Raw genomic sequence first — 27,841 nt, forward strand, 5'->3', positions numbered from 1 at the left:
TATTCACCCTGACAGAGCTCTGGGTGAATAGACAAGGGATTAAAAGATCCCAGGTTCTAGCCCCTAAGAGAGGGGGGGGGGGGGGGGTGTTATTAAATAAACAGTAAAAAAAAAAAAAAAAAAAAGCACAAATAAGTATAAATAACCCCCTTTCCCAATTTTATAAATAAACATATTACCACGTCCGAAAAGTCTAAACTATTAAAATATTTTAAAAAAATCTCCTATGCAGTGAGTGCCGTAACAGAAAAAAAAATCTAATAATAAAAACTGCATGATTCGCCATTTTTTTTTTAGCTGCCTTGTCCCCCCCCCAAAAAATAGGATAGAACTGTTCGATTATTATGGGTCGGACGTTCCATAAAGGCCGAATGCACATGGCTGTGAGTGGTCCGTGGTATCCCGACCTGGATTCCTGCTGACAGCAGGAGCGCACGGAGTCATTGGTTGCTATGACGCCGTGCGCTTCATGCCGCCGCTGCACTACAGTAATACACTCGTATTGTGTATTACTTTAGTGCAGCGCACGGCGTCATAGCAACCAATGACGCCTTGCGCTCCTGCACTCAGCAGGAATCCAGGCCGGGATACCACGGACCGCTCACAGCCGTGTTCATTCAGCCAAAATGCGCAACACACGCAGCTTTTTATGGTGTTTTAATTTTTTTAACGTGGCATCGAATATCGCAATACTTTTTTACAGTATCCAAACCGAATCAAAATTTTGGTATCGAAACAACCCTAGGCCTTACTCCTAGAGGCTGTGCTCTCTCTGCAACGGCCATGCCCTCTGCACTTTGACAGGGCCACGTGTGATGGCCTTGCCCTATCAATCAAAGTGGAGAGGACTCGGCGGTTTCAGAGAGCAGAACCTCTAGGTGTAATGACAACACCCACAGCATATATTAAAGCGTCATTTTTCTCATCAATGCGGGCACATATGAATATGGGACCAACACAGAAGCCTTCAGCCGCCAACTGCACATGAAACAGGTCAGCCAGTTTCATAGGGACAAATCTGCTGTCTCTTAAGATTCTCCTCCATAATTTAGGTGATATTCTGTGTGTAGAGCAACACTAATAATTCTGGTAGAACAAAATGAACGCAAACATATCTTGCCCCTCGATTAGAGAAACAAATCTGCTACCACCCCATTATCACAGAATATACACAATAAACACGTGAATTTAAAAAAAAAAAAAAAAAAAAAAACAGTCAAAAAGTAGAAAGATGCGTTTGAGCTCTGCAATTGTATTTATAAGCACTGTATTAGGAAGCAATGGTCGATTTCATTCTAGATCTGGCTGCAAAATGTTTGCCCTAAGTAGGCTTAAATGTTTTTTTCCAGAACCCTAAAAAGGCAGGGAAGGCCATGAATGTTACCATATTTAAAACAACAAAAACGAAACCCCTTTCTCCCCTGCTCAATCACTTCAGTTGCAATGATGACATTTCTGACTACTTCAGGTGACCACCTGGAGTAGTAGGGCACATCTCCACTGCAGTGATGACAACCTTGACCAACGTGCTTAGTCCACGTGACTGATGCAGCCAATTGAGCAGGTCTTTGTGGTGGTGCTGGAATGGTGGACGTGGGGCGGGGGCGGGGGCGGGGAGGGGAAGAGGATGAGTATGCCTGCAAATGGCTTGAAATATAAAGAAGCCTATACTTGCCATTCTGATCCCCTGAGGCAACCCACATCCTGCTCCTGTCTTGACTTAACAGGGATTGGCTGGGCATATTGCTCAATCACTGATAAGCGTCGGAACGGCAGCAGTGGTGGATTGGCAAGGATGAGTGTAAAGTTTTATTTTATTTTTTTAACCATTTGCAGGCCATGGGACTTTTTTTATTGGACTGGAATACCCTTTAAATCTTTGATATCTCCTCACAGTGGTTAAAACACTGGTCCATGCACACAAAGGACAAACTTGGTGAGATACTGTAATTAGTCTCCCACTACTCATACCTCATTACAGCCAGGTAGGAAAAAAAAAAATTATATATTATTGACATGGGTGGAAGGCCTCCTTTAAGATTACTTGAAGGATAAATTAATAAAATAAAAATAAAAAATGAAGGCGGTGGAATATCTGATAACGTCCTCTGGAGCAGCACAGCAAGGGAGACTCAAGTCTATTCCACCCATGTAGCAATCTGGTCTCATTGGCTGAATGCATATCATGTGTTATTGTTTCGATTTTGAATAAAGTTGATTGAATACGATCCTGTTGAAGCATCCTGGTTGACTTGGAAGTTTTGTGTGGATAGTCCAAAAGGCTTGAGGACCAAGTTTCCTAAATCCTTTAATTTACCTAAGAATAGGAAAACACAATGTAAGTTTTTTTTTTTTTATGAGAAGTTGATGTGGTTCACGGCGAAGAAACTGCGTTTGATCTACTTACTCATCATTTCCTCCTTTAATCGCTCATTTCTTTCCTCAATTTGCCTAGGCAGACGCTTAAAAAATATAAAAAATGAATACATTTAAAAAATTCTGAATGCCAATAATTTTACCAAAGAAAATCTTATTCGTACATACAAGGTTATCTTTTGTCAGTTCTGAGTTTAAAGGTGTTGGCCAGGTTCTTATATTGATGACCTACCGTCATTGTAGCAGGGAGCAGATATGATAGCATCTCCTCAGTCGCATTCACTTCAAAAGGGATGGAGCAGACGAAGTGTAACTGATCCTTTCCAGTGGAGCTGCAATTACACCTGCTCGCCGCCAAAACATTAAGCAGTGAAGAGAATGCAGCACTTGTACAAGCACTGCGTTCTCTTCAAAGAGCTGATTGCCAGAAGGCAGCCACCATTGATCTGATATTGATGACCTATCCTGAGGATATCGTTTATGTTGTATCTCAAGGATATGTCGAACTTACCTGTAATATGAGGTCTAACCTCTGGGACCCTCACCAAATCGAGAGAACAGGGGTCCCAGACATCCAACTGCCAATGCTAAGCAGCTACTTTTATGAATATCAGTAGAGAGAAGATTACGTGTGCCCTTGGTCTCTTTAACCACCTCAGCCCCTATGGCTTAAACACCCTGAAAGACCAGGCCACTTTTTACACTTCTGACCTACACTACTTTCACCGTTTATTGCTCGGTCTTGCAACTTACCACCCAAATGAATTTTACCTCCTTTTCTTCTCACTAATAGAGCTTTCATTTGGTGGTATTTCATTGCTGCTGACATTTTAACCTTTTTTGTTATTAATCGAAATTTAACGATTTTTTTGCAAAAAAATGACATTTTTCACTTTCAGTTGTAAAATTTTGCAAAAAAAAACGAGATCCATATATAAATTTTGCTCTAAATTTATTGTTCTACATGTCTTTGATAAAAAAAAAATGTTTGGGTAAAAAAAAAAAAAATGGTTTGGGTAAAAAAGTTATAGCGTTTACAAACTATGGTACAAAAATGTGAATTTCCGCTTTTTGAAGCAGCTCTGACTTTCTGAGCACCTGTCATGTTTCCTGAGGTTCTACAATGCCCAGACAGTACAAACACCCCACAAATGACCCCATTTCGGAAAGTAGACACCCTAAGGTATTCGCTGATGGGTATAGTGAGTTCATAGAACTTTTTATTTTTTGTCACAAGTTAGCGGAAAATGATGATTTTTTTTTTTTTTTCTTACAAAGTCTCATATTCCACTAACTTGTGACAAAAAATAAAAACTTCCATGAACTCACTATGCCCATCAGCGAATACCTTGGGGTGTCTTCTTTCCAAAATGGGGTCACTTGTGGGGTAGTTATACTGCCCTGGCATTCTAGGGGCCCAAATGTGTGGTAAGGAGTTTGAAATCAAATTCTGTAAAAAATGGCCAGTGAAATCCGAAAGGTGCTCGTTGGAATGTGGGCCCCTTTGCCCACCTAGGCTGCAAAAAAGTGTCACACATGTGGTATCTCCGTATTCAGGAGAAGTTGGGGAATGTGTTTTGGGGTGTCATTTTACATATACCCATGCTGGGTGAGATAAATATCTTGGTCAAATGCCAACTTTGTATAAAAAAAAAATGGGAAAAGTTGTCTTTTGCCAAGATATTTCTCTCACCCAGTTTTGCGGATCCGATCCATCTATCAGTGGATCCGTAAAAATCATGCGGACGTCTGAATGGAGCTTTACAGGGGGGTAATCAATGACATGGGGGTGATCAGGGAGTCTATATGGGGTGATCACCACAGTCATTGATCACGCCCCTGTAAGGCTTTATTCAGACGTCCGTATGCGTTTTGCGGATCCGATCCATCTATCAGTGGATCCGTAAAAATCATGCGGACATGTAAGGCTCCATTCAGACATTTTTTTGGCCCAAGTTAGCGGAATTATTTTTTTTTTTTCTTACAAAGTCTCATATTCCACTAACTTGTGTCAAAAAATAAAATCTCACATGAACTCACCATACCCCTCACGGAATCCAAATGCGTAAATTTTTTTAGACATTTATATTCCAGACTTCTTCTCACGCTTTAGGGCCCCTAGAATGCCAGGGCAGTATAAATACCCCACATGTGACCCCATTTCGGAAAGAAGACACCCCCAGGTATTCCGTGAGGGGCATATTGAGTCCATGAAAGATTTTTGTCCCAAGTTAGCGGAACGGGAGACTTTGTGAGAAAAAAATTAAAAATATCAATTTCCGCTAACTTGTGCCAAAAAAAAAAAATTTCTATGAACTCGCCATGCCTCTCATTGAATACCTTGGGGTGTCTTCTTTCCAAAATGGGGTCACATGTGGGGTATTTATACTGCCCTGGCATTCTAGGGGCCCCAAAGCGTGAGAAGAAGTCTGGTATCCAAATGTCTAAAAATGCCCTCCTAAAAGGAATTTGGGCACCTTTGCGCATCTAGGCTGCAAAAAAGTGTCACACATCTGGTATCGCCGTACTCAGGAGAAGTTGGGGAATGTGTTTTGGGGTGTCATTTTACATATACCCATGCTGGGTGAGATAAATATCTTGGTCAAATGCCAACTTTGTATAAAAAAAAAATGGGAAAAGTTGTCTTTTGCCAAGATATTTCTCTCACCCAGCAAGGGTATATGTAAAATGACACCCTAAAACACATTCCCCAACTTCTCCTGAATACGGCGATACCACATGTGTGACACTTTTTTGCAGCCTAGGTGGGCAAAGGGGCCCATATTCCAAAGAGCACCTTTAGGATTTCACAGGTCATTTACCTACTTACCACACATTAGGGCCCCTGGAAAATGCCAGGGCAGTATAACTACCCCACAAGTGACCCCATTTTGGAAAGAAGACACCCCAAGGTATTCCGTGAGGGGCATGGCGAGTTCCTAGAATTTTTTATTTTTTGTCACAAGTTAGTGGAAAATGCTGATTTTTTTTTGATTTTTTTTTTCATACAAAGTCTCATATTCCACTAACTTGTGACAAAAAATAAAAACTTCCATGAACTCACTATGCCCATCAGCGAATACCTTGGGGTCTCTTCTTTCCAAAATGGGGTCACTTGTGGGGTAGTTATACTGCCCTGGCATTCTAGGGGCCCAAATGTGTGGTAAGGAGTTTGAAATCAAATTCTGTAAAAAATGACCTGTGAAATCCGAAAGGTGCTCTTTGGAATATGGGCCCCTTTGCCCACCTAGGCTGCAAAAAAGTGTCACACATCTGGTATCTCCGTATTCAGGAGAAGTTGGGGAATGTGTTTTGGGGTGTCATTTTACATATACCCATGCTGGGTGAGAGAAATATCTTGGCAAAAGACAACTTTTCCCATTTTTTTATACAAAGTTGGCATTTGACCAAGATATTTATCTCACCCAGCATGGGTATATGTAAAAAGACACCCCAAAACACATTCCTCAACTTCTCCTGAATACAGAGATACCAGATGTGTGACACTTTTTTGCAGCCTAGGTGGGCAAAGGGGCCCATATTCCAAAGAGCACCTTTCGGATTTCACAGGTCATTTTTTACAGAATTTGATTTCAAACTCCTTACCACACATTTGGGCCCCTAGAATGCCAGGGCAGTATAACTACCCCACAAGTGACCCCATTTTGGAAAGAAGAGACCCCAAGGTATTCGCTGATGGGTATAGTGAGTTCATGGAAGTTTTTATTTTTTGTCACAAGTTAGTGGAATATGAGACTTTGTAAGAAAAAAAAAAAAAATCATCATTTTCCGCTAACTTGTGACAAAAAATAAAAAGTTCTATGAACTCACTATGCCCATCAGCGAATACCTTAGGGTGTGTACTTTCCGAAATTGGGTCATTTGTGGGGTATTTGTACTGTCTGGCCATTGTAGAACCTCAGGAAACATGACAGGTGCTCAGAAAGTCAGAGCTGCTTCAAAAAGCGGAAATTCACATTTTTGTACCATAGTTTGTAAACGCTATAACTTTTACCCAAACCATTTTTTTTTTTACCCAAACATTTTTTTTTTTATCAAAGACACGTAGAACAATAAATTTAGAGCAAAATTTCTATATGGATCTCGTTTTTTTTGCAAAATTTTACAACTGAAAGTGAAAAATGTCATTTTTTTGCAAAAAAAATCGTTAAATTTCGATTAATAACAAAAAAAAGTAAAAATGTCAGCAGCAATGAAATACCACCAAATGAAAGCTCTATTAGTGAGAAGAAAAGGAGGTAAAATTCATTTGGGTGGTAAGTTGCATGACCGAGCAATAAACGGTGAAAGTAGTGTAGGTCAGAAGTGTAAAAAGTGGCCTGGTCTTTCAGGGTGTTTAAGCACTGGGGGCTGAGGTGGTTAATAAGTGAGGGGGGGGGGGGAGTGTAGTGTAGTGGTGCTTGGTGCAACATATTACTGAGCTACCTGTGTCCTCTGGTGGTCGATCCAAACAGAGGGGACCACCAGAGGACCAGGTAGCAGGTATATTAGACGCTGTTATCAAAACAGCGTCTAATATACCTGTTAGGGGTTAAAAAAAAAAATCACATCTCCAGCCTGCTAGCGAACGATCGCTGCTGGCAGGCTGGAGATCCACTCTTACCTTCCGTTCCTGTGAGCGCGCGCGCCTGTGTGCGCGCGTTCACAGGAAATCTTGCGTCTCGCGAGATGACGCATATATGCGTGACTGTGCGCAGGGCTGCCACCTCCGGAACGCGATCCTGCGTTAGGCGGTCCGGAGGTGGTTAATTGTAGTGTAGTGCAAACATGCAAATAATAACAAAAAAAAAAAAAAGAGCAAAGCACTAAATGAGAGAATGTGGGCAAAGCTAAATCGCATTACACTGAAAGGATAAATGGAGGCCTCTCAACTGGAGACATTCTGTCTGGTTCTGGTAGTGACAACTCCCGCAACTAAGGCTACTTTCACACCTGCGTTTAGGTGCGGATCCGTCTGGTATCTGCACAGACGGATCCGCACCTACAATGCAAACGCTTAGATCCGTTCAGAACGATTCTTTTTTTTGTTCATGATAATGCAAACGGATCTGTTTTGACTTTACATTGAAAGTCAATGGGGGATGAATCCGTTTGAAAATTGAGCCATATTGTGTCAACTTCAAACGGATCCGTCCCCATTGACTTACATTGTAAGTCTGGACGGATCCGTTTGCCTCCGCACGGCCAGGGCGGACACCCGAACGCTGCAAGCTGCGTTCGGGTGTCCGCCTGCTGAACGGAGGACAAACGGTGCCAGACTGATGCATTCTGAGCAGATCTGCATCCACTCAGAATGCATTAGGGCTGGACGGATCCGTTCGGGGCCGATTGTGAGAGCCTTCAAACGGAGCTCACAAGCGGAGCCCCGAACGCTAGTGTGAAAGTAGCCTGAAAGTGATAAGGGAATAAAAAAAAAAAGGGCACAGAGATGGGGGCTGCAGCGGTCATGTGATGCATGAAAGATGTGACTGCTGCAGCCAGTGAACAGCAGCAGCAGCCATGTGGATGATAGATGTGAGGTCAGCGGGGACAGGAGTGGCTGCACATTTAAAAAGTTAGTAAGGGTTTTTAGTTTTCTTTATACTGCCCCTTTAAGAAAGGCAAGCGAATGTTTCTGAACTGCAATACCAGATGCAGCCCATGGGCAAAAGTCTGGCTATTTCTAAAGAAAAAAAAAAAAAAAAAAAGATCCTTTTTGTCTATTCTCAGATAACCTCTTTAACCCCTTAACGCATAATGCCATACATGTACAGCGTTAGGCGTTCACATTGGTATGGAGCAAGCCTCTGCAGTGAGCCCACTCTATACACAGGGGGAGCTGGCTGTATCATACAGCCGGAACCTAGCCGCAATGACTGGGAGCGGCGGTCGCCGCCTCTGTCATTTAACTCCTCAGCTGCTGTGATCAATGCTGATCGCGGCACCAGTGAGTTAAGGCAGAGGGATGTGGCTCCCTCTGCCTTTCGATCGGAGCCCCGCAGTGAAAACACCAAAATATAAAAAGTTTAAAATCACCCCCTTTCCCAATTTTACATATAAAAATATACAATATAAAAAAACATATTGGGTACTGGCACGTTCGAAAAGGTCTGAACTATTAAAATATTTAAAACATTTCCTGTGCAGTGAATGACATAAAAAAAAAAAAAAGTGAAAAACACGCAATTCAGCATTTTCTAGTCATCTTGCCCCCCAAAAATTTTTTAGAACTGTGATCAAAAAGTTGTACATACTACAAAAATGGTACCAATAAAAACTACAGTTCGTTATGCAAAAAGCAAGCCCCCATACAGCTCTGTAGACCAAAAGATAAAAAAAACTTATGGCTGTCCGAATTTGGCAAAGAAAATTTAGATTTTTTTTTCAAAGTTTTTTTTAATTTAAAACAGGCTCCTTGGTTAGCAACAGCTACGTTATACTCTGTAAGGGCTCGTTCACATGAATGTATTTTGCGTTCCGCATATGGTCCGTATACGGAACCATTAATTTCAATGGGTCCGCAAAAGATGCGGATAGCACTCCGTGTGCTGTCCGCATCCGTTGCTCCATTCTGTGGCCCCGTTTTGCGGACAAGAATAAGCATTTCTATAATAGGCCTGTTCCGTTACGCAAATTGCGGAAGGCACTCGGGCGCCATCCGTGTTTTGAGGACTGCAAAAACGGCGCGGTCGTGTGAACGAGCCCTAACACGGACTTTTCTCCCAGTTCATTTTTAAGCAACTTTTCAGAGTAAGGGCTCATGCACACCACATCAATAGAACCTATTTTCTTTCCGCTTCCGTTTTTTTTGCGGACTGTATGCAGAACCATTCACTTCAATGGGTCCGCAAAAACAACGGAAGGTACTCAGTGTGCACTCAGTTTCCGTTCCGCAAAAAAGTAGTGCATGTCCTAGTATTGTCCGCAAATCATGGTCCAAGGGCCCATTAAAGTCAATGGGTCCGCAAAAAATACAGAACGAACACGGAACACATCTGTATGTCATCCGTATTTTGCGCATCCATACTGTAGAAACGCTTTGCCCAGCCCATGTGTTTGGTGATTAATAGGTTACTGTTTCCGATCTGCAAAAAACGGATCGCATACGGATAGGTTTTGTGGAATAACGGAACGGAACGGAAGAGGACTTAAATCAGAGAAAGAAAAAAAAAACTCAGATACGGAACAACGAATCCGTAAAAAACGGACCGCAAAAAAAACAACGGTCGTGTGCATGAGCCCTAAAGCATAGTTGTTTGGAACTAGGGAGCACATCAATTTTGTTGTACATAGTAGGGGTGGGCGATATATACGATATGAATCTGTGCAAAGATACATATTTTATCCATATCGCCGGACCGCGATATGACCACGGAGCGGTAGTGAATTGAAGAAGCTTCTCACCGCGCTGTACTGGAGTGGCCTGGGCCTGGCCTGCACACAGCGTCAGCCCGCTGGCTGACGCTGTGTGCGACGTCAGGTCCCGCCTAATGCATGCTGGGAAGAAGACGCGACACCTGCGGACTACCGAGCACCCTGCAGGAAAGGTAAGTATAGCAATTCTTCTGGGGGGCGCTGGAGGATCGAGGGGGAGATCTATTTGCAAAGGATGGCCATGGGGCTTACGGCACTGGCTCTGTGGGACATATTGCAGATGATTGCAAATGCCACATGGGGCTGATGGCACTGGCTCTGGGGGACATATGGCAGATGATGGCACTGGCTCTGGGGGACATATGGCATTGTAGTTTGTATTTTTTGCATACATACAGAAGAAAATAATATATCGCATATGCTTCAAATTATATCGCAATATAGATTTTAGGCCATATCGCACACCCCTAAAGTTCTGGCAGCATGAATCTCTTAACAGGTTCCCTTTAATGGGTTACTGGGTTTTCAGCAAACTTTGATATAGTGACATATGAAAAGTTTTGATTGGTGGAGGTCTGAGCCCCGAGCCCTCCAGCGATCACTAGAACAAGGAGAGAAAAGCACTGCCATATCGTGCTCTATCGTGAGATGGGCCCATAGACTTTCTTTTGAGTCCATCTCACTTCCTCTCCTGCAGCGAGAGGAGAGAGTGCGATACGCAAGTGCTTCTCTCACCTCTTTATAGGGATCATGGGGTGAGCACTCAGACCCCCACCGATCAAAACGTTTAAGAAGTCTCTGACATATCAAAAGTTTTCTGAAAGCTCAGTGACCCTTTAATTGGTGTTCTTCATCTGCTTACAGTAAGGCCTCATGCACACGACCGGTGTGCATCCGTGTCCGTTGTTCCGTGATTTTCTGCGGACCCATTGACTTTCAATGGGTCCGTTGAAAACTCGGAAAATGCACCGTTGTACATCCGCGTCCGTGATCCGTGTTTCCTGTCCGTCAAAAAAATAAGACCTGTCCTATTTTTTGGACGGACAACGGTTCACGGACCTATTCAAGTCAATGGGTCTGTGAAAAAACACGGATGCACACAAGATTGTCATCCGCGTCAGTCATCCGTGTCCGTAGGCTACTTTCACACAGACGGATCCGCTGATCCGTCTGCATAAAAGCTTTTTAGATCTGAGTTTTCACTTTGTGAAAACTCTGATCCGACTGTATATTCTAACAGAGGCGTTCCCATAGTGATGGGGACGCTTCAAGTTAGAATATACTACGAACTGTGTACATGACTGCCCCCTGCTGCCTGGCAGCACCCGATCTCTTACAGGGGGCAGTTATTACACAGTTCTCAGTATATTCTAACTTAGTGACGGGGACGCTTTATGGGAACGCCTCTGTGTTAGAATATACTGTCGGATCTGAGTTTCACGATCTAACTCAAATCCGATAGTATATTCTAACAGAGGCGTTCCCATGGTGATGGGGACGCTTCAAGTTAAAATATACCATCGGATTGGAGAAAACTCCGATCTGATGGTATATTAATAGGGACTCCTGACTTTACATTGAAAGTCAATGGGGGACGGATCCGTTTGCAATTGCACCATATTGTGTCAACGTCAAACGGATCCGTCCCCATTGACTTGCATTGTAAGTCAGGACGGATCCGTTTAGCTCCGCACGGCCAGGCGGACACCAAAATGACTTTTTCCTTCATGTCCGTGGATCCTCCAAAAATCAAGGAAGACCCACGGAAGAAAAAATGGACACGAATCACGGAACTACGGAACTCGTTTTTGCAGACCGCAAAAAAAAAAAAAACGGTCGTGTGCATGAGGCCTAACACAAACGATCGGTATGTTAGGACTGAATGCTTAAATACAGGAGTGGTCCCATATGATTCTCATTTGTCATTTTAACACTTTAACCACCTCCGGACCGCTGTACGCACAGACGCGTCCTGGAGGTGGTTGATTTATTCCTCCTGGACGCGCCGGCGCGTCCTCTCGCGAGACGCGAGATTTCCTGTGAACGCGCGCACACAGGCGCGCGCGCTCACAGGAACGGAAGGTAAGAGAGTTGATCTCCAGCCTGCCAGCGGCGATCGTTCGCTGGCAGGCTGGAGATGTGTTTTTTTTAACCCCTAACAGGTATATTAGACGCTGTTTTGATAACAGCGTCTAATATACCTGCTACCTGGTCCTCTGGTGGTCCCCTTTGTTTGGATCGACCACCAGAGGACACAGGTAGCTCAGTAAAGTAGCACCAAGCACCACTACACTACACCCCCCCCCCCCGTCACTTATTAACCCCTTATTAGCCCCTGATCACCCCATATAGACTCCCTGATCACCCCCCTGTCATTGATCACCCCCCTGTAAAGCTCCATTCAGACGTCCGCATGATTTTTACGGATCCACTGATAGATGGATCGGATCCGCAAAACGCATCCGGACGTCTGAATGAAGCCTTACAGGGGCATGATCAATGACTGTGGTTATCACCCCATATAGACTCCCTGATCACCCCCCTGTCATTGATTACACCCCTGTCATTGATCAACCCCCTGTAAAGCTCCATTCAGATGTCCGCATGATTTTTACGGATGCACTGATAGATGGATCGGATCCGCAAAACGCATCCGGACGTCTGAATGAAGCCTTACACGGGCGTGATCAATGACTGTGGTTATCACCCCATATAGACTCCCTGATCACCCCCCTGTCATTGATTACCCCCCTGTAATCACCCCCCTGTCATTGATTACCCCCCTGTAAAGCTCCATTCAGACGTCCGCATGATTTTTACGGATCCACTGATAGATGGATCGGATCCGCAAAACGCATCCGGACGTCTGAATGAAGCCTTACAGGAGCATGATCAATGACTGTGGTTATCACCCCATATAGACTCGCTGATCACCCCCCTGTCATTGATCACCCCCCCTGTCATTGATCACCCCCCCCTGTCATTGATCACCCCCCCCTGTCATTGATCACCCCCCCCTGTCATTGATCACCCCCCCCTGTCATTGATCACCCCCCCCTGTCATTGATCACCCCCCCCTGTCATTGATCACCCTCCCCTGTCATTGATCACCCTCCCCTGTCATTGATCACCCCCCCCCTGTCAGGCTCCATTCAGACATTTTTTTGGCCCAAGTTAGCGGAATTATTTTTTTTTCTTACAAAGTCTCATATTCCACTAACTTGTGTCAAAAAATAAAATCTCACACATGAACTCACCATGCCCCCATTTGGAATCCAAATGCGTAAAATTTTTTAGACATTTATATTCCAGACTTCTTCTCACGCTTTAGGGCCCCTAGAATGCCAGGGCAGTATAAATACCCCACATGTGACCCCATTTCGGAAAGAAGACACCCCCAGGTATTCCGTGAGGGGCATATTGAGTCCATGAGGTATTCAATGCCCCTCATTGAATACCTTGGGGTGTCTTCTTTCCAAAATGGGGTCACATGTGGGGTATTTATACTGCCCTGGCATTCTAGGGGCCCCAAAGCGTGAGAAGAAGTCTGGTATCCAAATGTCTAAAAATGCCCTCCTAAAAGGAATTTGGGCACCTTTGCGCATCTAGGCTGCAAAAAAGTGTCACACATCTGGTATCGCCGTACTCAGGAGAAGTTGGGGAATGTGTTTTGGGGTGTCATTTTACATATACCCATGCTGGGTGAGAGAAATATCTTGGTCAAATGCCAACTTTGTATAAAAAAATGGGAAAAGTTGTCTTTTGTCAAGATATTTCTCTCACCCAGCAAGGGTATATGTAAAATGACACCCCAAAACACATTCCCCAACTTCTCCTGAATACGGCGATACCACATGTGTGACACTTTTTTGCAGCCTAGGTGGGCAAAGGGGCCCATATTCCAAAGAGCACCTTTAGGATTTCACAGGTCATTTACCTACTTACCACACATTAGGGCCCCTGGAAAATGCCAGGGCAGTATAACTACCCCACAAGTGACCCCATTTTGGAAAGAAGACACCCCAAGGAATTCCGAGAGGGGCATGGCGAGTTCCTAGAATTTTTTATTTTTTGTCACAAGTTAGTGGAAAATGCTGATTTTTTTTTTTTTTCATACAAAGTCTCATATTCCACTAACTTGTGACAAAAAATAAAAACTTCCATAAACTCACTATGCCCATCAGCGAATACCTTGGGGTCTCTTCTTTCCAAAATGGGGTCACTTGTGGGGTAGTTATACTGCCCTGGCATTCTAGGGGCCCAAATGTGTGGTAAGGAGTTTGAAATCAAATTCTGTAAAAAATGACCTGTGAAATCCGAAAGGTGCTCTTTGGAATATGGGCCCCTTTGCCCACCTAGGCTGCAAAAAAAGTGTCACACATCTGGTATCTCCGTACTCAGGAGAAGTTGGGGAATGTGTTTTGGGGTGTCATTTTACATATACCCATGCTGGGTGAGAGAAATATCTTGGCAAAAGACAACTTTTCCAATTTTTTTATACAAAGTTGGCATTTGACCAAGATATTTCTCTCACCCAGCATGGGTATATATAAAATGACACCCCAAAACACATTCCCCACCTTCTCCTGAGTACGGAGATACCAGATGTGTGACACTTTTTTGCAGCTTAGGTGGGCAAAGGGGCCCATATTCCAAAGAGCACCTTTCGGATTTCACAGGTCATTTTTTACAGAATTTGATTTCAAACTCCTTACCACACATTTGGGCCCCTAGAATGCCAGGGCAGTATAACCACCCCACAAGTGACCCCATTTTGGAAAGAAGAGACCCCAAGGTATTTCGTGATGGGCATAGTGAGTTCATAGAAGTTTTTATTTTTTGTCACAAGTTAGTGGAATATGAGACTTTGTAAGAAAAGAAAAAAAAAAAAAAAATCATCATTTTCCACTAACTTGTGACAAAAAATAAAAAGTTCTATGAACTCACTATGCCCATCAGCGAATACCTTAGGGTGTGTACTTTCCGAAATGGGGTCATTTGTGGGGTTTTTCTACTGTCTGGCCATTGTAGAACCTCAGGAAACATGACAGGTGCTCAGAAAGTCAGAGCTGCTTCAAAAAGCGGAAATTCACATTTTTGTACCATAGTTTGTAAACACTATAACTTTTACCCAAACCATTTTTTTTTTACCCAAACATTTTTTTTTTATCAAAGACATGTAGAACAATAAATTTAGAGCAAAATTTATATATGGATGTCGTTTTTTTTTGCAAAATTTTACAACTGAAAGTGAAAAATGTCATTTTTTTTGCAAAAAAATCGTTAAATTTCGATTAATAACAAAAAAAGTAAAAATGTCAGCAGCAATGAAATACCACCAAATGAAAGCTCTATTAGTGAGAAGAAAAGGAGGTAAAATTCATTTGGGTGGTAAGTTGCATGACCGAGCAATAAACGGTGAAAGTAGTGTAGGTCAGAAGTGTAAAAAGTGGCCTGGTCTTTCAGGGTGTTTAAGCACTGGGGGCTGAGGTGGTTAAAGACCAGTCAGGTGCATGTGATCATCTCATTTTAATAAAGCAGTGGGTGCTCCTTACCATGCAGGCCTCTTTGGCTTGGCGACATGACAAGTCTTTTTCCATGACTGATTTGTAATCTGCCAGAGCCTCATCCAGCTTATCAGTCTTCTCGTACAGTTCAGCTCTCCTCAGCAATGCGCGGATGTAGTCAGGATTTAACTCTATTGCTGCACATAAGAAAGGAGATCGAGTAATGTAAATTCATTATCGGAAAGGGGCGGGGGGCAAGGCGGATAAGTCGGACATACACACCTTTTGTACAGTCTGTTATTGCAGGTTCTGTCTTGTCCTGTGAAGAACAGAAGCAGATTACACTACACTCAATATACATTTAGACCCCCAGTATTTCTGTTAGCAGAGCCAACCAAATTAAGTTGGCAGCAGGATTCCTGACTACTAGGACCACTGGTGATCAGCTGTAATAACATGCATGAGAACTGACATGAATTGGTGCCCAGATTGGAATCTGCAGTGTGAACGCAGCTCTTTCATATGTGATGGGAAAATTACTGCAGCATGCACTGCTAATATTCCCCGCAAAATCACGGACAACACGATATGGCAAGTCATTGAGGCTCACCAGGTTCCGCTGGTCAGGCGACAGTTCTGGCACTTTATGTTTATAATGGAGACCACAATGCAAGTGTGAACAAGGCCTAGGATGGAGTTGGACCCGAATGAGAATCGCTTCTCTCTTTTAGGGCATTCACACGTCCGCAATTCTGTTCCGCATTTTGCGGAACGAAATAGCGGAGCCATTCATTTCTATGGGGTCGCACGATGTGCTGCCCGGATTCGGAAATGCGGATCCGCAATTCCGTTCCCGAAAAAAAATAGAACATGTCTTATTCTTGTCCACAATTGCAGACAAGATTAGGCATATTCTATTATAGTGCCGGCAAAGTGCGGTCCGCAAAACACATACGGATGTGTGAATAGACCCTTACCAAGAGTGGCGCTTGCTGCAAGGATGTTTTACATGATAGCACACAATCTACATTTCAGGTAAATTTAAAGGAGCACTCAGGCTCCCCTTTCAGACAAGCGAGACCCACGCACCGGACTTCCAGCAGCTGCTGTAAATGGAGTAATGCTGCACTTTCTTGCACAGTCTGTGCCTCCTTCATACTTTGGGAGATGGGAATAACAGAGTAACATTTACCTGTTTTAATCTGGCGGCTGCTCGGTTAGAATATAGAATAGCTCTTTCTTTCTGGTAACTGGCCGGGCATTTTAGAAGTGCCTGAGAGTAAATGTCTTCAGCTTCAACATAATCTGAGGAAAAGGCAGAAGAATAAATATGAATTAAGTTGTCGCCCACTGTATGATGTCAGGACAGGAGAGTATGCCTCAGGGCGTAGTGCCCTTCAGCACATGCGTTTATTCTGCTGACTGACAGCGGGATCAAATCCTTACCAATCACTAATCGATTGGTAATCTAAAAGGACAGACCATGTCTTATTTCCTGCTATCTACCTTACAGGGTATTTAAAACTGGATTGCCTAAGCCTATGGTTCTTGATGCAGAGATTTTGCACTTTTGCATTTTTGTTTTTTTGTTCCATGCCTTCCCGGAGCCATAACCTTTTTATTTTTCCATTCACATAGCTGTATGAGGGCCTGTACAAGTAGTACTTTCTAATGCTACCATTTAATACGGCATACACAGTATAGAGCAGGCATCCTCAAACTGCGGCCCTCCAGCTGTTGTAAAACTAGAACTCCCACAATGCCCTGCTGTAGGCTGTTTGGGCATGCTGGGAGTTGTAGTTTTGCAACAGCTGGAGGGCTGCAGTTTGAGGATGCCTGGTATAGTGGGAAGCAGGAAAATAATTCCAAATGGGGTGGAATGTGAAAAAAATATATATAAAAATTAGGGCTGCAACGATTAATCGACTATCGATAATATTCGATAACGGGATTCGTTGTCGATGAATCCAGTTATCGAATAATCGCCGATTCGTTGCGATGCGGGTGGGCGGTTTACTTTAAATCACTGCATCTTTATTTTTACCTTACAATGAAGCTCCAGTAACAGGCAGAGCGGACGGCGGCGTAACGTCACTTACTCACGTGACGCGCCTGCTCCGCCTCCTTCATTCATAAAGTGGGCGGAGCAGGTGCGTCACGTGAGTGAGTGACGTTACACCGCCGCCTGCTCTGCCTGTTACCTGAGCTTCATTGTAAGGTGATAAAGATGCGCTGACGCTGAGTAAAAGTTACTGCCGGAATAGTCTGCTGTGAGCAGCGGGGCCGGCGCTGTCATTGGGGAGGGGGATCTGTGGATGACACATATAGCATAAGATGCTATATAGTGCCACCCACAGATCCCCCCCGCTCCCCATAACAGTGCCACCCACAGATCCCCCCCCGCTCCCCATAACAGTGCCACCCACAGATCCCCCCCCCGCTCCCCATAACAGTGCCACCCACAGATCCCCCCCCGCTCCCCATAACAGTGCCACCCACAGATCCCCCCCCGCTCCCCATAACAGTGCCACCCACAGATCCCCCCCCGCTCCCCATAACAGTGCCACCCACAGATCCCCCCCCGCTCCCCATAACAGTGCCACCCACAAATCCCCCCCGCTCCCCATAACAGTGCCACCCACAGATCCCCCCCCTCCCCATAACAGTGCCACCCACAGATCCCCCCCTCCCCATAACAGTGCCACCCACAGATCCCCCCCCCTCCCCATAAAAAATTATTTATTTTTTTACTTTTTATTTAATAACTATTAGCCTCCTTAGGGGCTAGATCCCTTGTCCTATTCTCTCTATTAGGGTGAATAGGACTTCACACTCTCCCTCTTACCATGGCAGCCATTCAGTAGCATCCTGGCTGCCATGGTAACCGATCGGAGTCCCGCGATTACACTTCTGGGGCTTCGATCAGAAGCTGCCACCAATGATTTAATTGTGTGGAGGGAGGGGGGCCCGCAATTAATATAATACTTAGAAGAGGGGGAGTAGAAGGGAGGGGCTGTGGCCACTGCACCCCCAATGAATATAGTTAATATGCCTGAATAAAAACGTAGCCTGCATGTGTCGGTCATATCCCATACCCGGCCTCTCTTACTGCGCGCCGTGATCTGCCGCAATTAACCCTTAAGGACCTGAGGAGTTAGTTGCGGCGGATCACGGCGCGCAGTTATAGAGGCCGGGTATGGGATATGGCCGGCACATGCAGGCTTCGTTTGTATTCAGGCATATTAACTATATTGATTTGGTCGCGCAGTGGCCACAGTCCCTCCTCCTCTCTGTTCTGATTGGTGGCGCAGTGGCCACAGTCCCTCCTCCTCCTACTCTGTTCTCATTGGTGGTCAGTGGCAGCCGCACACAGTGGCGGCGCATGCCATGTTCTACCGCGATGTGCAGATAAACGAAATCTCTATCGTTAGCCAAATTTATATAGTTTATATCGCATATCGTCTATATCGCCCACCCCTACATGCCATTCACCATGTGGTATAAGTTTTTTTATATTTTAAATAGTATGGGCGTTTTCGCACATGGCAATGCCCATGATGTTGATTTTTTTAAATTAAGTATTTTGAGGAAAGGAAGGGAGGGGGGGGGGCGGGTCGATTAATTTTTTTAATTTTTTTTTTATAATTCATTTTTAAATTTATTTATTTTTAGGTCCCCAAGTGGACCACAACATGCAATCATGAGATTGCAATTTGTATAGGGTAATGGAATTATCTCCCTTTATCCTATACTGAAATAGCTACCTATTTCGCCCTATAAGACACACTTTTTTCAAACTTCAAAGTGGGGAGGGAGGGCGAAATGTCAGTGCGTCTCATGTGGAGAATACTAATGAGCGCTTTCATTATGGAAGCGCTCATTAGTACAGGAGGACCGGAAGCGGTGAATGCAGCGATCGTTGGGCTCTGTACTCACCGCTTCCTGGTCCTCGACTGCTTACTGTGCTGTGAGGACTGTGAGGACGGTGCGCTGTGACCTCATGCTGTGCGGCATTGGATCACAGCACAGAGCATGGCAGGAAGAACAAGAAAAGTGTGGATGTACCAGGTAAGTTAATTTAGTTTCTTAATATCTGCTATGATCAGGGGGGGGGTCATTCACACACATTGGGGCTCTCATCCAAGGTCTGCTTGGGAAGGGGGGGGGTGGGGGTCTTATTCACATTGGTGCTCTGATAAAAGGTTTGATGAGGGGGGTTTGCGATGAAGTCTGATTAACATTGAGGGTTTGAATGTGGCTCAGAGTTAAGGTCTGATAAAAAATATTTTTTTCTTCCTCTAAACACTAGGTGCATCTTATGGGCAAGTGCATCTAGGGTGAAAAATATGGTATTACAATTCAGTGCTGCCACCTGCTGGCCTGAATTGTAATATACAAGTAATGAGCCTTGAAGCCTAACAGTGTCACATGAGCGTATTCTGCGTTCCGCATACGGGCAGTTTCCTGCGTTCCGCATACGGAACCATTCATGTCAATGGGTCCGCAAAAGAGGCGGCCAGCACTCTGTGCTGTCCGCATCCGTTGCTCCGTTCCGTGGACCCGCAAAAATTAGGAGTTCTGTCCTATTCTTGTCCATTTTGCAGACAAGAATAGGCATTTCTATAATAGGCCTCCTGTCCCAGTCCGCAAATTGCGGAAGGCACACGGGCGCCATCCGTGTTTTGCAGATCCGCAATTTGTGGACCGCAAAAAACGGCACAGTCGTGTGAACGAGCCCTCAGGCTCATTACTTTCAAGGAACGCATTCTCCGATCTCCGCCGTGACCGCATGCTTTCGGGTTTCAGACTTCTCAGATGCAGTAGTCACATTTGACCATTGCATCTGAGGGGGTTAAATGTCATTAGCCACAGGTGTCTACTGCATGTAACAGCAGGCACCCGCTAACTATAGCGCTCGCTCCGCTCGGGAGCAGGCACCATCTTTAAAGTCCCGACATCCACTGTACATGTATGGTTGATGTCGTGAAGGGGTTAAAGGAGACATGTCACCTTTCCTAACATTTCAGTTTAGTAACCAATTGCATAACCATGTAATAACAATTCTGGAGCATGTTTTCTTATGACTCTGAGATGTGCCATTCCTTTATTATTCCTGCTACAAGTGTATGAATGAACTGCCAGCAGTCTACAGTAAATGACTAGCCATCTGCAGTGAAGGTCCAACTGGGTGTCACCAGTTGGGAGATGTCCCTGCAAAGTCTGACACTGGCAACACTGATTGGATAGTGTCAAGCTGTGCAGGGACACACCTAGAACTAGTACCACCCACCTGGACTGCACTGCAGACTGCTAGTAATTCATTTATAACTTTTAGCAGGAATAATAAAGGAATGACATGTAATACAATCATAAGAATAGAGGCTCCAGAATTGTTATTACATGGGCAATGCCAGTAGTTACTAATACAGACATGTCAAGGAGGGGTTACAGGTGATCTTTAGTTTCTCACCCCCGAAATCAGTTTCACAGTTAGGCCTCTTTCACACGGGCAAATTTTCTGTGCGGGTGCAATGCGTGAGGTGAACGTATTGCACCCGCACTGAATCCGGACCCATTCATTTCTATAGGGCTGTGCACACGAGCGGTGATTTTCACGCATCACTTGTGCATTGCGTGAAAATCACAGCATGCTCTATATTGTTTTTCATGCAACGCAGGCCCCATAGAAGTGAATGGGGCTGCGTGAAAGTCACAACCATCCGCAAGCAAGTGCGGATGCGGTGCGATTTTCACGCATGGTTGCTAGGAGATGATCGGGATGGGGACCCAATCTTTAATATTTTCCCTTATAACATGGTTATAAGGGAAAATAGCATTCTTAATACAGAATGCTTAGTAAAACAGTGATGGAGGGGTTAAAAAAATAAAAAAATATTTAAACTCACCTCATCCACTTGTTCGCGCAGCCGGCATCTCTTCTTTCTTCTTTGATGACCTGGTCATCAAAGAAGAAGACAGGATGGAATAAAAACAAAAACAAAGAAGAAGGCAGAAGACGAGCCAGGCAGCGCGAACAAGTGGATGAGGTGAGTTAATTAAATTTTATTTTTTTAACCCCCTCCATCCCTAATTTACTTTGCATTGTATTAAGAACGCTATTATTTTCCCTTATAACCATGTTATAAGGGAAAATAATAACATCTACAGAACACCTAACCCAAACTTCTATGAAGAAGTCCGGCTTCGGGTCTGGGTACCAAACATGCCGATTTTTCTCACGAGTGTTCAAAACGCATTAAAACGCTTTGCACTCGCGCTGAAAAATCGTGCATTTTCCCACAACGCACCCGAATCATGTCCGGCCCTCACACGCGACGCCAGTGTGAAAGAGGCCTAAGCATACCACCATGTATGATTCCCGGAAACATATCTATCAGCTTTTCGTAAAAATCCGGTCCTCTAATCCTGATAAATGCTTCTTTTTATTTTTGTGCAAGTAAGGGCTGTTTCACACGAGCGGATGCCGTGCGTGACATCCGCTCCGTGAATGATAGCAAAGACCCGATGCAGACTGCAGAAGCACGGAGCAGTAACATGATTGATAATGCTCCGTGCCTCTCTGTGATCTCTTTACTACGAAATCACAGTGAGATAAAGTTGTCACTGTGATTTCGTAGTAAAGAGATCACAGAGAGGCACGGAGCATTATCAGTCATGTTACTGCTCCGTGCTTCTGCAGTCTGCATCGGGTCTTGGCTGTCATTCACGGAGCAGATGTCACGCACGGCATCCGCTCGTGTGAAACAGCCCTAAGGCTTCTGGGTGCTCCATTCAGTGCACCCGTCTTCACCTACATCTTCACTTCTGGATCCGAAATCTCAGGCTGAAACTCATACAAGAGGGGGAGGCAATTAATGCAGTTACTGGTGGAACAATGGTGCACACATCGAGCAACCCTGCCCACAGTGCACCAAAAAAAAATAAAAAATAAATAAATAGAGGACCAGATTTTTACTAGCTAAGGCCTCTTTCACACTTGCGTTGTTGGGATCTGGCATGCACTTCCGTTGCCGGAGGTGCCTGCCGGATCCGGAAAAACGCAAGTGTACTGAAAGCATTTGAAGACGGAACCGTCTTCCAAATGCTTTCAGTGTTACTATGGCACCCAGGACGCTATTAAAGTCCTGGTTGCCATAGTAGGAGCGGGGAGCAGTATACTTACAGTCCGTGCGGCTCCCCGGGCGCTCCAGAATGACGTCAGAGCGCCCCATGCGCATGGATGACGTGATCCATGCGATCACGTGATCCATGCTCTTGGGGCGCCCTGACGTCACTCTGGAGCGCCCGGGGAGCCGCACGGACGGTAAGTACACTGCTCCCCCGCTCCCCACTACACTTACCATGGCTGTCAGGACTTTAGCGTCCCGGCAGCCATGGTAACCACTCTGAAAAAGCTAAATGTCGGCTCCGGCAATGCGCCGAAACGACGTTTAGCTTAAGGCCGGATCCGGATCAATGCCTTCCAATGGGCATTAATTCCGGATCCGGCCTTGCGGCAAGTGTTCCGGATTTTTGGCCGGAGCAAAAAGCGCAGCATGCTGCGGTATTTTCTCCGGCCAACAAACGTTCCGTACCGGAACTGAAGACATCCTGATGCATCCTGAACGGATTTCTCTCCATTCAGAATGCATTAGGATAATCCTGATCAGGATTCTTCCGGCATAGAGCCCCGACGACGGAACTCTATGCCGGAAGACAATAACGCAAGTGTGAAAGAGCCCTAAGTATAGTTATGTTTCATGGCATCTACCTTACATAGCGGTATGCTTACTTTGAGTGGTGATTTTGCAAGTGACAGACTTCCTTTAAGGAAAGTACCCCCAGGCTATGTCTTTGGCCCCCAAGAGAAGAGCAGCTGTCACCATGATCAACCCTATTAACCCCTTTGGCTACCGGAGGTTTTTTCGTTTTCATTTTTCTTCCCTATTTTTCGTGAGCCATAACTTTATATTTCCGGTCACATAGCTGTATGAGGGCTTATTTTTTGCGGGACAAGTTGTACTTTCTAACGCCACCATTAATTATGGCATAAAATGTTGTGGGAAGCGGTAAAAAAAAACTCCAAATGGCGTGGAATTGGAAAAAAAAACGCAATCCCTCCACCGTTTTACAGGTTTTGTTCCAACGGCGTTTTGTTTACGGCAAAACTGACCCATGTCCTTTATTCTCTGGGTCAGTATGATTACAACGATACCCCATATGTATAGGTTCTTTTTTTCTAAAAATTGTGTAAAAATAAATGTAAACTTATAAAAAAAAATAATAATAATTCTCAAATCACCATATTCTGACCCCCATAACTTTTTTATACTTCTGCCTACTGAGCTGTTTAGGGGCCCATTTTTTGCGGAACAATCTGCACTTTTAATTGATACCATTTTAGAGTGTGACCTTTTGATCACATTTTTTTTGGTAAGAGAAGCAATGGAAAAATCGGCTATTTTGACCCTTTTTTCCATTACGCCATTCGCCATATTGGATTTTTTTTTTCTATTTTAATAGTATGGGCATTTTCGGTCGCGGTAATACCCATGATGTTTATATTTATTGTTATTTAGGTATTTAATTTTTAATTATATGGAAAACGGGAAGATTTCAACTTTTACATATTTTTGGACATTAATTTAAAAAAAAAAATTGTGATTATGTGCCTCATATATGAACTTATTAATTTTTTTTTTGGTTTATCAGGAATTTTTTATTAGCTTATTTTGCTCACTTTTGCTCATTTCTTCTCCTGGCCTGCCATCTGGTGGACAAAATAAGAATTACAGTTTGAATACTGTTAGCTTACTCAATAAGGCTACCAGTATTCAGCGCGACTAACTATGTAGGTAGGAAGCCGGGAAGCGTGAGCTTCCGGGTTTTTGCACATTTAGATGCCGTGATCTCACTTGATCACAGCATCTAAAAGCATTTAATTACCGCAATCGGCATTATTGCCGGTCACTGTAATTAGCCGCAGGTCTCTGCTGTTTGAAACAGCAGAGATCTGCCGGCCATGACGCCCGCTGCACGTGCGAGTGGGCATCATGTTTACACATCGCACCAGCGCCGTACATGTACGGCGCTGGTAGGCTAAGGGTTAAACCAGTGATTATGCCTGGTATGGTTGATCATGCTAAGTAAAGTGATACATTTATTTTGTCTCTAGGAATAATAGTTGAGGAGAAATATTAATTTATACATTTAGGCTAATGCCCTATTTTGAGCACCAAGGGGTTGGGCAGTTCTCCAAGCGCTACGCCTCTGTGCTCTGTTCACTCCCCCCTCCCCATTTCATCGACAGGGCTCTCACCAGTGCAGAGTCTGCTCAATGACTTTGCATTTGCGCAGTAGATCAGATGCTGCTTCCCAAGTTTGAGAAGCAGCAGAACTTCCATTGCACAAGCGCTGAGTCGGGTCACTGACTCTGCACCTGTGCAGTGGATCTGAGCAGCAACGAATGGAAACTCAGGAAGCAGCATCTGAACCATTGGCGAGTAAACCCGGTCAATCAAATGGAGGAGGGGGAGTGAACAGAGCACAGGGGCGTAGTGATTGCAGTGCTCCAAGCATTGTAGCCGGCCCCTTGGTTTTCAGAATACGGCATTAACAAATATAAAACGTTGTATTTCTCATCAACTATTATTCCTAGAGACAAAATAAATGTATAACTTTACTCAGCATGATCAACCCTACCAGGCAATATGCCTGGTTTAATAGGGCTGATCACACTGACAGAGGCTCTTTAAGATGAACAGCTTAGGCTACTTTCACACTGGCGTTTTGGCTTTCCGTTTGTGAGATCCGTTCAGGGCTCTCACAAGCGGTCCAAAACGGATCAGTTTTGCCCTAATGCATTCTGAATGGATAAGGATCCGCTCAGAATGCATCAGTTTGTCTCCGTTCAGTCACCATTCCGCTCTGGAGGCTGACACCAAAACGCTACTTGCATCGTTTTGGTGTCCATCTGACAAAACTGAGCCAAACGGATCCGTCCTGACACACAATGTAAGTCAATGAGGACGGATCTGTTTTCTCTGACACAATAGAAAACTGATCCGTCCTCCATTGACTTTCAATAGTGTTAAAGACGGATCCGTCTTGACTATGCTAAAGATAATTCAAACGGATCCATTCTGAACCGATGCAGACGGTTGTATTATCTGAACGGATCCGTCTGTGCAGATCCATGACTGGTCCGCACCAAACGGAAGTGTGAAAGTAGCTTTATCTCGAGGGATGCAGTCTAAGGCGATGGCCAGATGGCTGTGACACAGACCTTACAAGGAAGCACAAGTGCACTTACCGCCTTTCTTGAAGAGCTCATTTCCTTCTTCTTTTAACTGAGTGCTCTGCTTTCTCCTCTCCTGCAATCAAAACAGATCCATTTCAGCCTCACAGCTTTCATCCGGTCACTTACACAGTACAGTCCAGACTGGTGTCAAAGTGGATGTCCGCTTTTGTTATACTGATGACCTATCCTCGGGATATGTCATCAATATCAGACTGGCTGGGTTCCCGCTGCATCACTTCCCCTGTGGCTCTGGAGGTCCTAGGTCTCCCTGCATCAACATCCACGTGATCACTGCTGCCAATGACTGGTCACAGCAGTGAAGTGGGAGAATCAGTTAGTACAATTACCACCGCCTGGAGAAAAGGCCCCCAGGGATGAACAACCCCTTTAATTCTTCTACAGTAACAGTCCTATAACCCCAGGTCTGGCTATACCTATACCCGCAGTGACTGGAGAATACAGCACAGCAGGCATTGAACTGAATACATGGCTGGGGAGGGTCTCCCCCTGCCCCATAGAGATGGGACCCTACACTGGTAGACATTACAGAAAGCGGTCGTCACCTCTCTCTCCTCTGCGGGAAGCCCCTTCTCCATCTCCAGCAGCGTCTCCTCATCCAGCTCCACATCATCTCCGGCTGGTCCAGCCCCCTCCTCGTCAGCAGACACGGCTCCAGAACCTTCTACCTCTTCTGTTCCACCTGCCGCCTCGTGTACATTGTCCTCTTCGTCTTCCTCCGCCGCCCCATTCGTTTCTACGAGCTCCTCGGGGCAGTCATGAAAGTCCTCTTCTTCCTCAGCGGAACGTCCAACCTCCGGAACCTCCATCTTTCCCAGCTGCCGAAGCTTCCGAGTCTCTATAGCGATTCGGAGAACGTCACTTCCGGCTGAGTGACGTCACTCTGTAGTCCCGGGAGGGTATCTTCAATTAACTTTATTGCAAGAGAACAATAAACACAAGCTTTTTTTTTTTTTTTTTTTTGCATATGGAACAAGGCGAGCGTTCAGAAATCAGAATGATGCTTGTAAATAAGTGCACCCCCTTCGCAGTTATATCACACCTGCCAACCTGTCACAGGCTGGCTCGTGGGAGAACAGATTTCTTATGTAATCACACCCTCTGGTGGAAAGGAAAACGGGTTAGGTTGCCCATAGCAACCAGTCAGATTTTACCTTTTATTTACCAGTGGAGCTCTGAATAATGAAAGGTGGAATCTGATTGGTTGCTACGGGCAACTAAGCCAGCTTTCCTTTACACCCCCAGTTTGATAAATCCCCCACCCCCTTATGTTTATTACGCTCATCAGGGGCGTGTTGGGCCACGTTCCAATAGCTATAGAGAATAACCACAGACAGAAATGAGAAATATTTAGGAAAAATAAATAAAAATTAGTGCAAAGGAAAATTGGCTTAGTTGCCCATAGCAACCAATCAGATTCCATCTTTAATTTTTCACAGCATATTTGGAAAATTAATGGTGGAATCTGGTTGCTATGGGGAACTAAGCCAGTTCTACACCAGTTTTGATAAGCCCATTCCCCCCTCCCCCGGTGTTTCTAGGAAGGCTCGTCCCCGTCGCGGCCTGCTATTGGCTAACCCCCCTCCCCCTGTCGCCAGATGTTTTGATCCGTGTGACGGGGATATACAATGGCGCCTGTGCGGGGATCAGGAATGACGAGGGTGCCGGGGAGTGGGGTAAGTATAATCTATATGAGGGGACCGGGCATTAAGGGGGTCATTAGAGGATTTTTCTGTCTGAAAACTCCGCTATGGAATTTGCGTCAGAAATCTAAGGCTTTCCTTAAGATTTCTGCTTAGGGTTGCCATCTTTCCCAACCAAAATACTAGCCAAGATTACACTGTTAAAAAGGGGGTTTGTTTTGGGGTGTAGCTTAACCTTTTCAACCCCGGGCCAATTTTTACCTTCCTGCCCAGGCCATTTTTTTGCAAATCTGACATGTGTCACTTTATGTGGTTATAACTTTAAAACGCTTTTACTTATCCAGGACATTCTGAGATTGTTTTCTCGTCACATATTGTACTTAATGACACTGGTAAAATTGAGTAAAAAAATTTCATTTTTATTTATATAAAAAAAGCAAATTTCAGAATTTCAATTTCTCTACTTATATAATAGATAGTGATACCTCCAAAAAGAGTTACTACTTTAGATTCCCCATATGTCTACTACATGTTTGGATCATTTTGGAAATGCCATTTTATTTTTTGGGGACGTTACAAGGCTTAGAAGTTTAGAAACAAATCTTAAAATTTTTCAGAAAATT

The 27,841-nt window shown here is 44.5% G+C and overlaps 1 protein-coding gene across 1 annotated transcript; it reads right to left on the reverse strand.

Annotated features, from left to right (window-relative positions):
• Positions 1–1,825: 1,825 nt before the first annotated feature.
• Positions 1,826–26,419, reverse strand: TTC1 (tetratricopeptide repeat domain 1). The gene is made up of 7 exons (XM_040439762.1): positions 26,121–26,419; positions 25,570–25,630; positions 16,450–16,562; positions 15,540–15,576; positions 15,306–15,454; positions 2,408–2,462; positions 1,826–2,317 (listed from the first exon to the last, which is right to left on the reverse strand). Exons 1-7 carry the CDS (start codon positions 26,382–26,384, stop codon positions 2,184–2,186), a joined length of 813 nt encoding a protein of 270 aa, XP_040295696.1. The 5' UTR covers positions 26,385–26,419; the 3' UTR covers positions 1,826–2,183.
• Between the last annotated feature and the right edge of the window lie 1,422 nt (positions 26,420–27,841).

This window comes from Bufo bufo, chromosome 1, assembly GCF_905171765.1.
Source record: "Bufo bufo chromosome 1, aBufBuf1.1, whole genome shotgun sequence".
Lineage (NCBI taxonomy): Eukaryota > Metazoa > Chordata > Amphibia > Anura > Bufonidae > Bufo > Bufo bufo.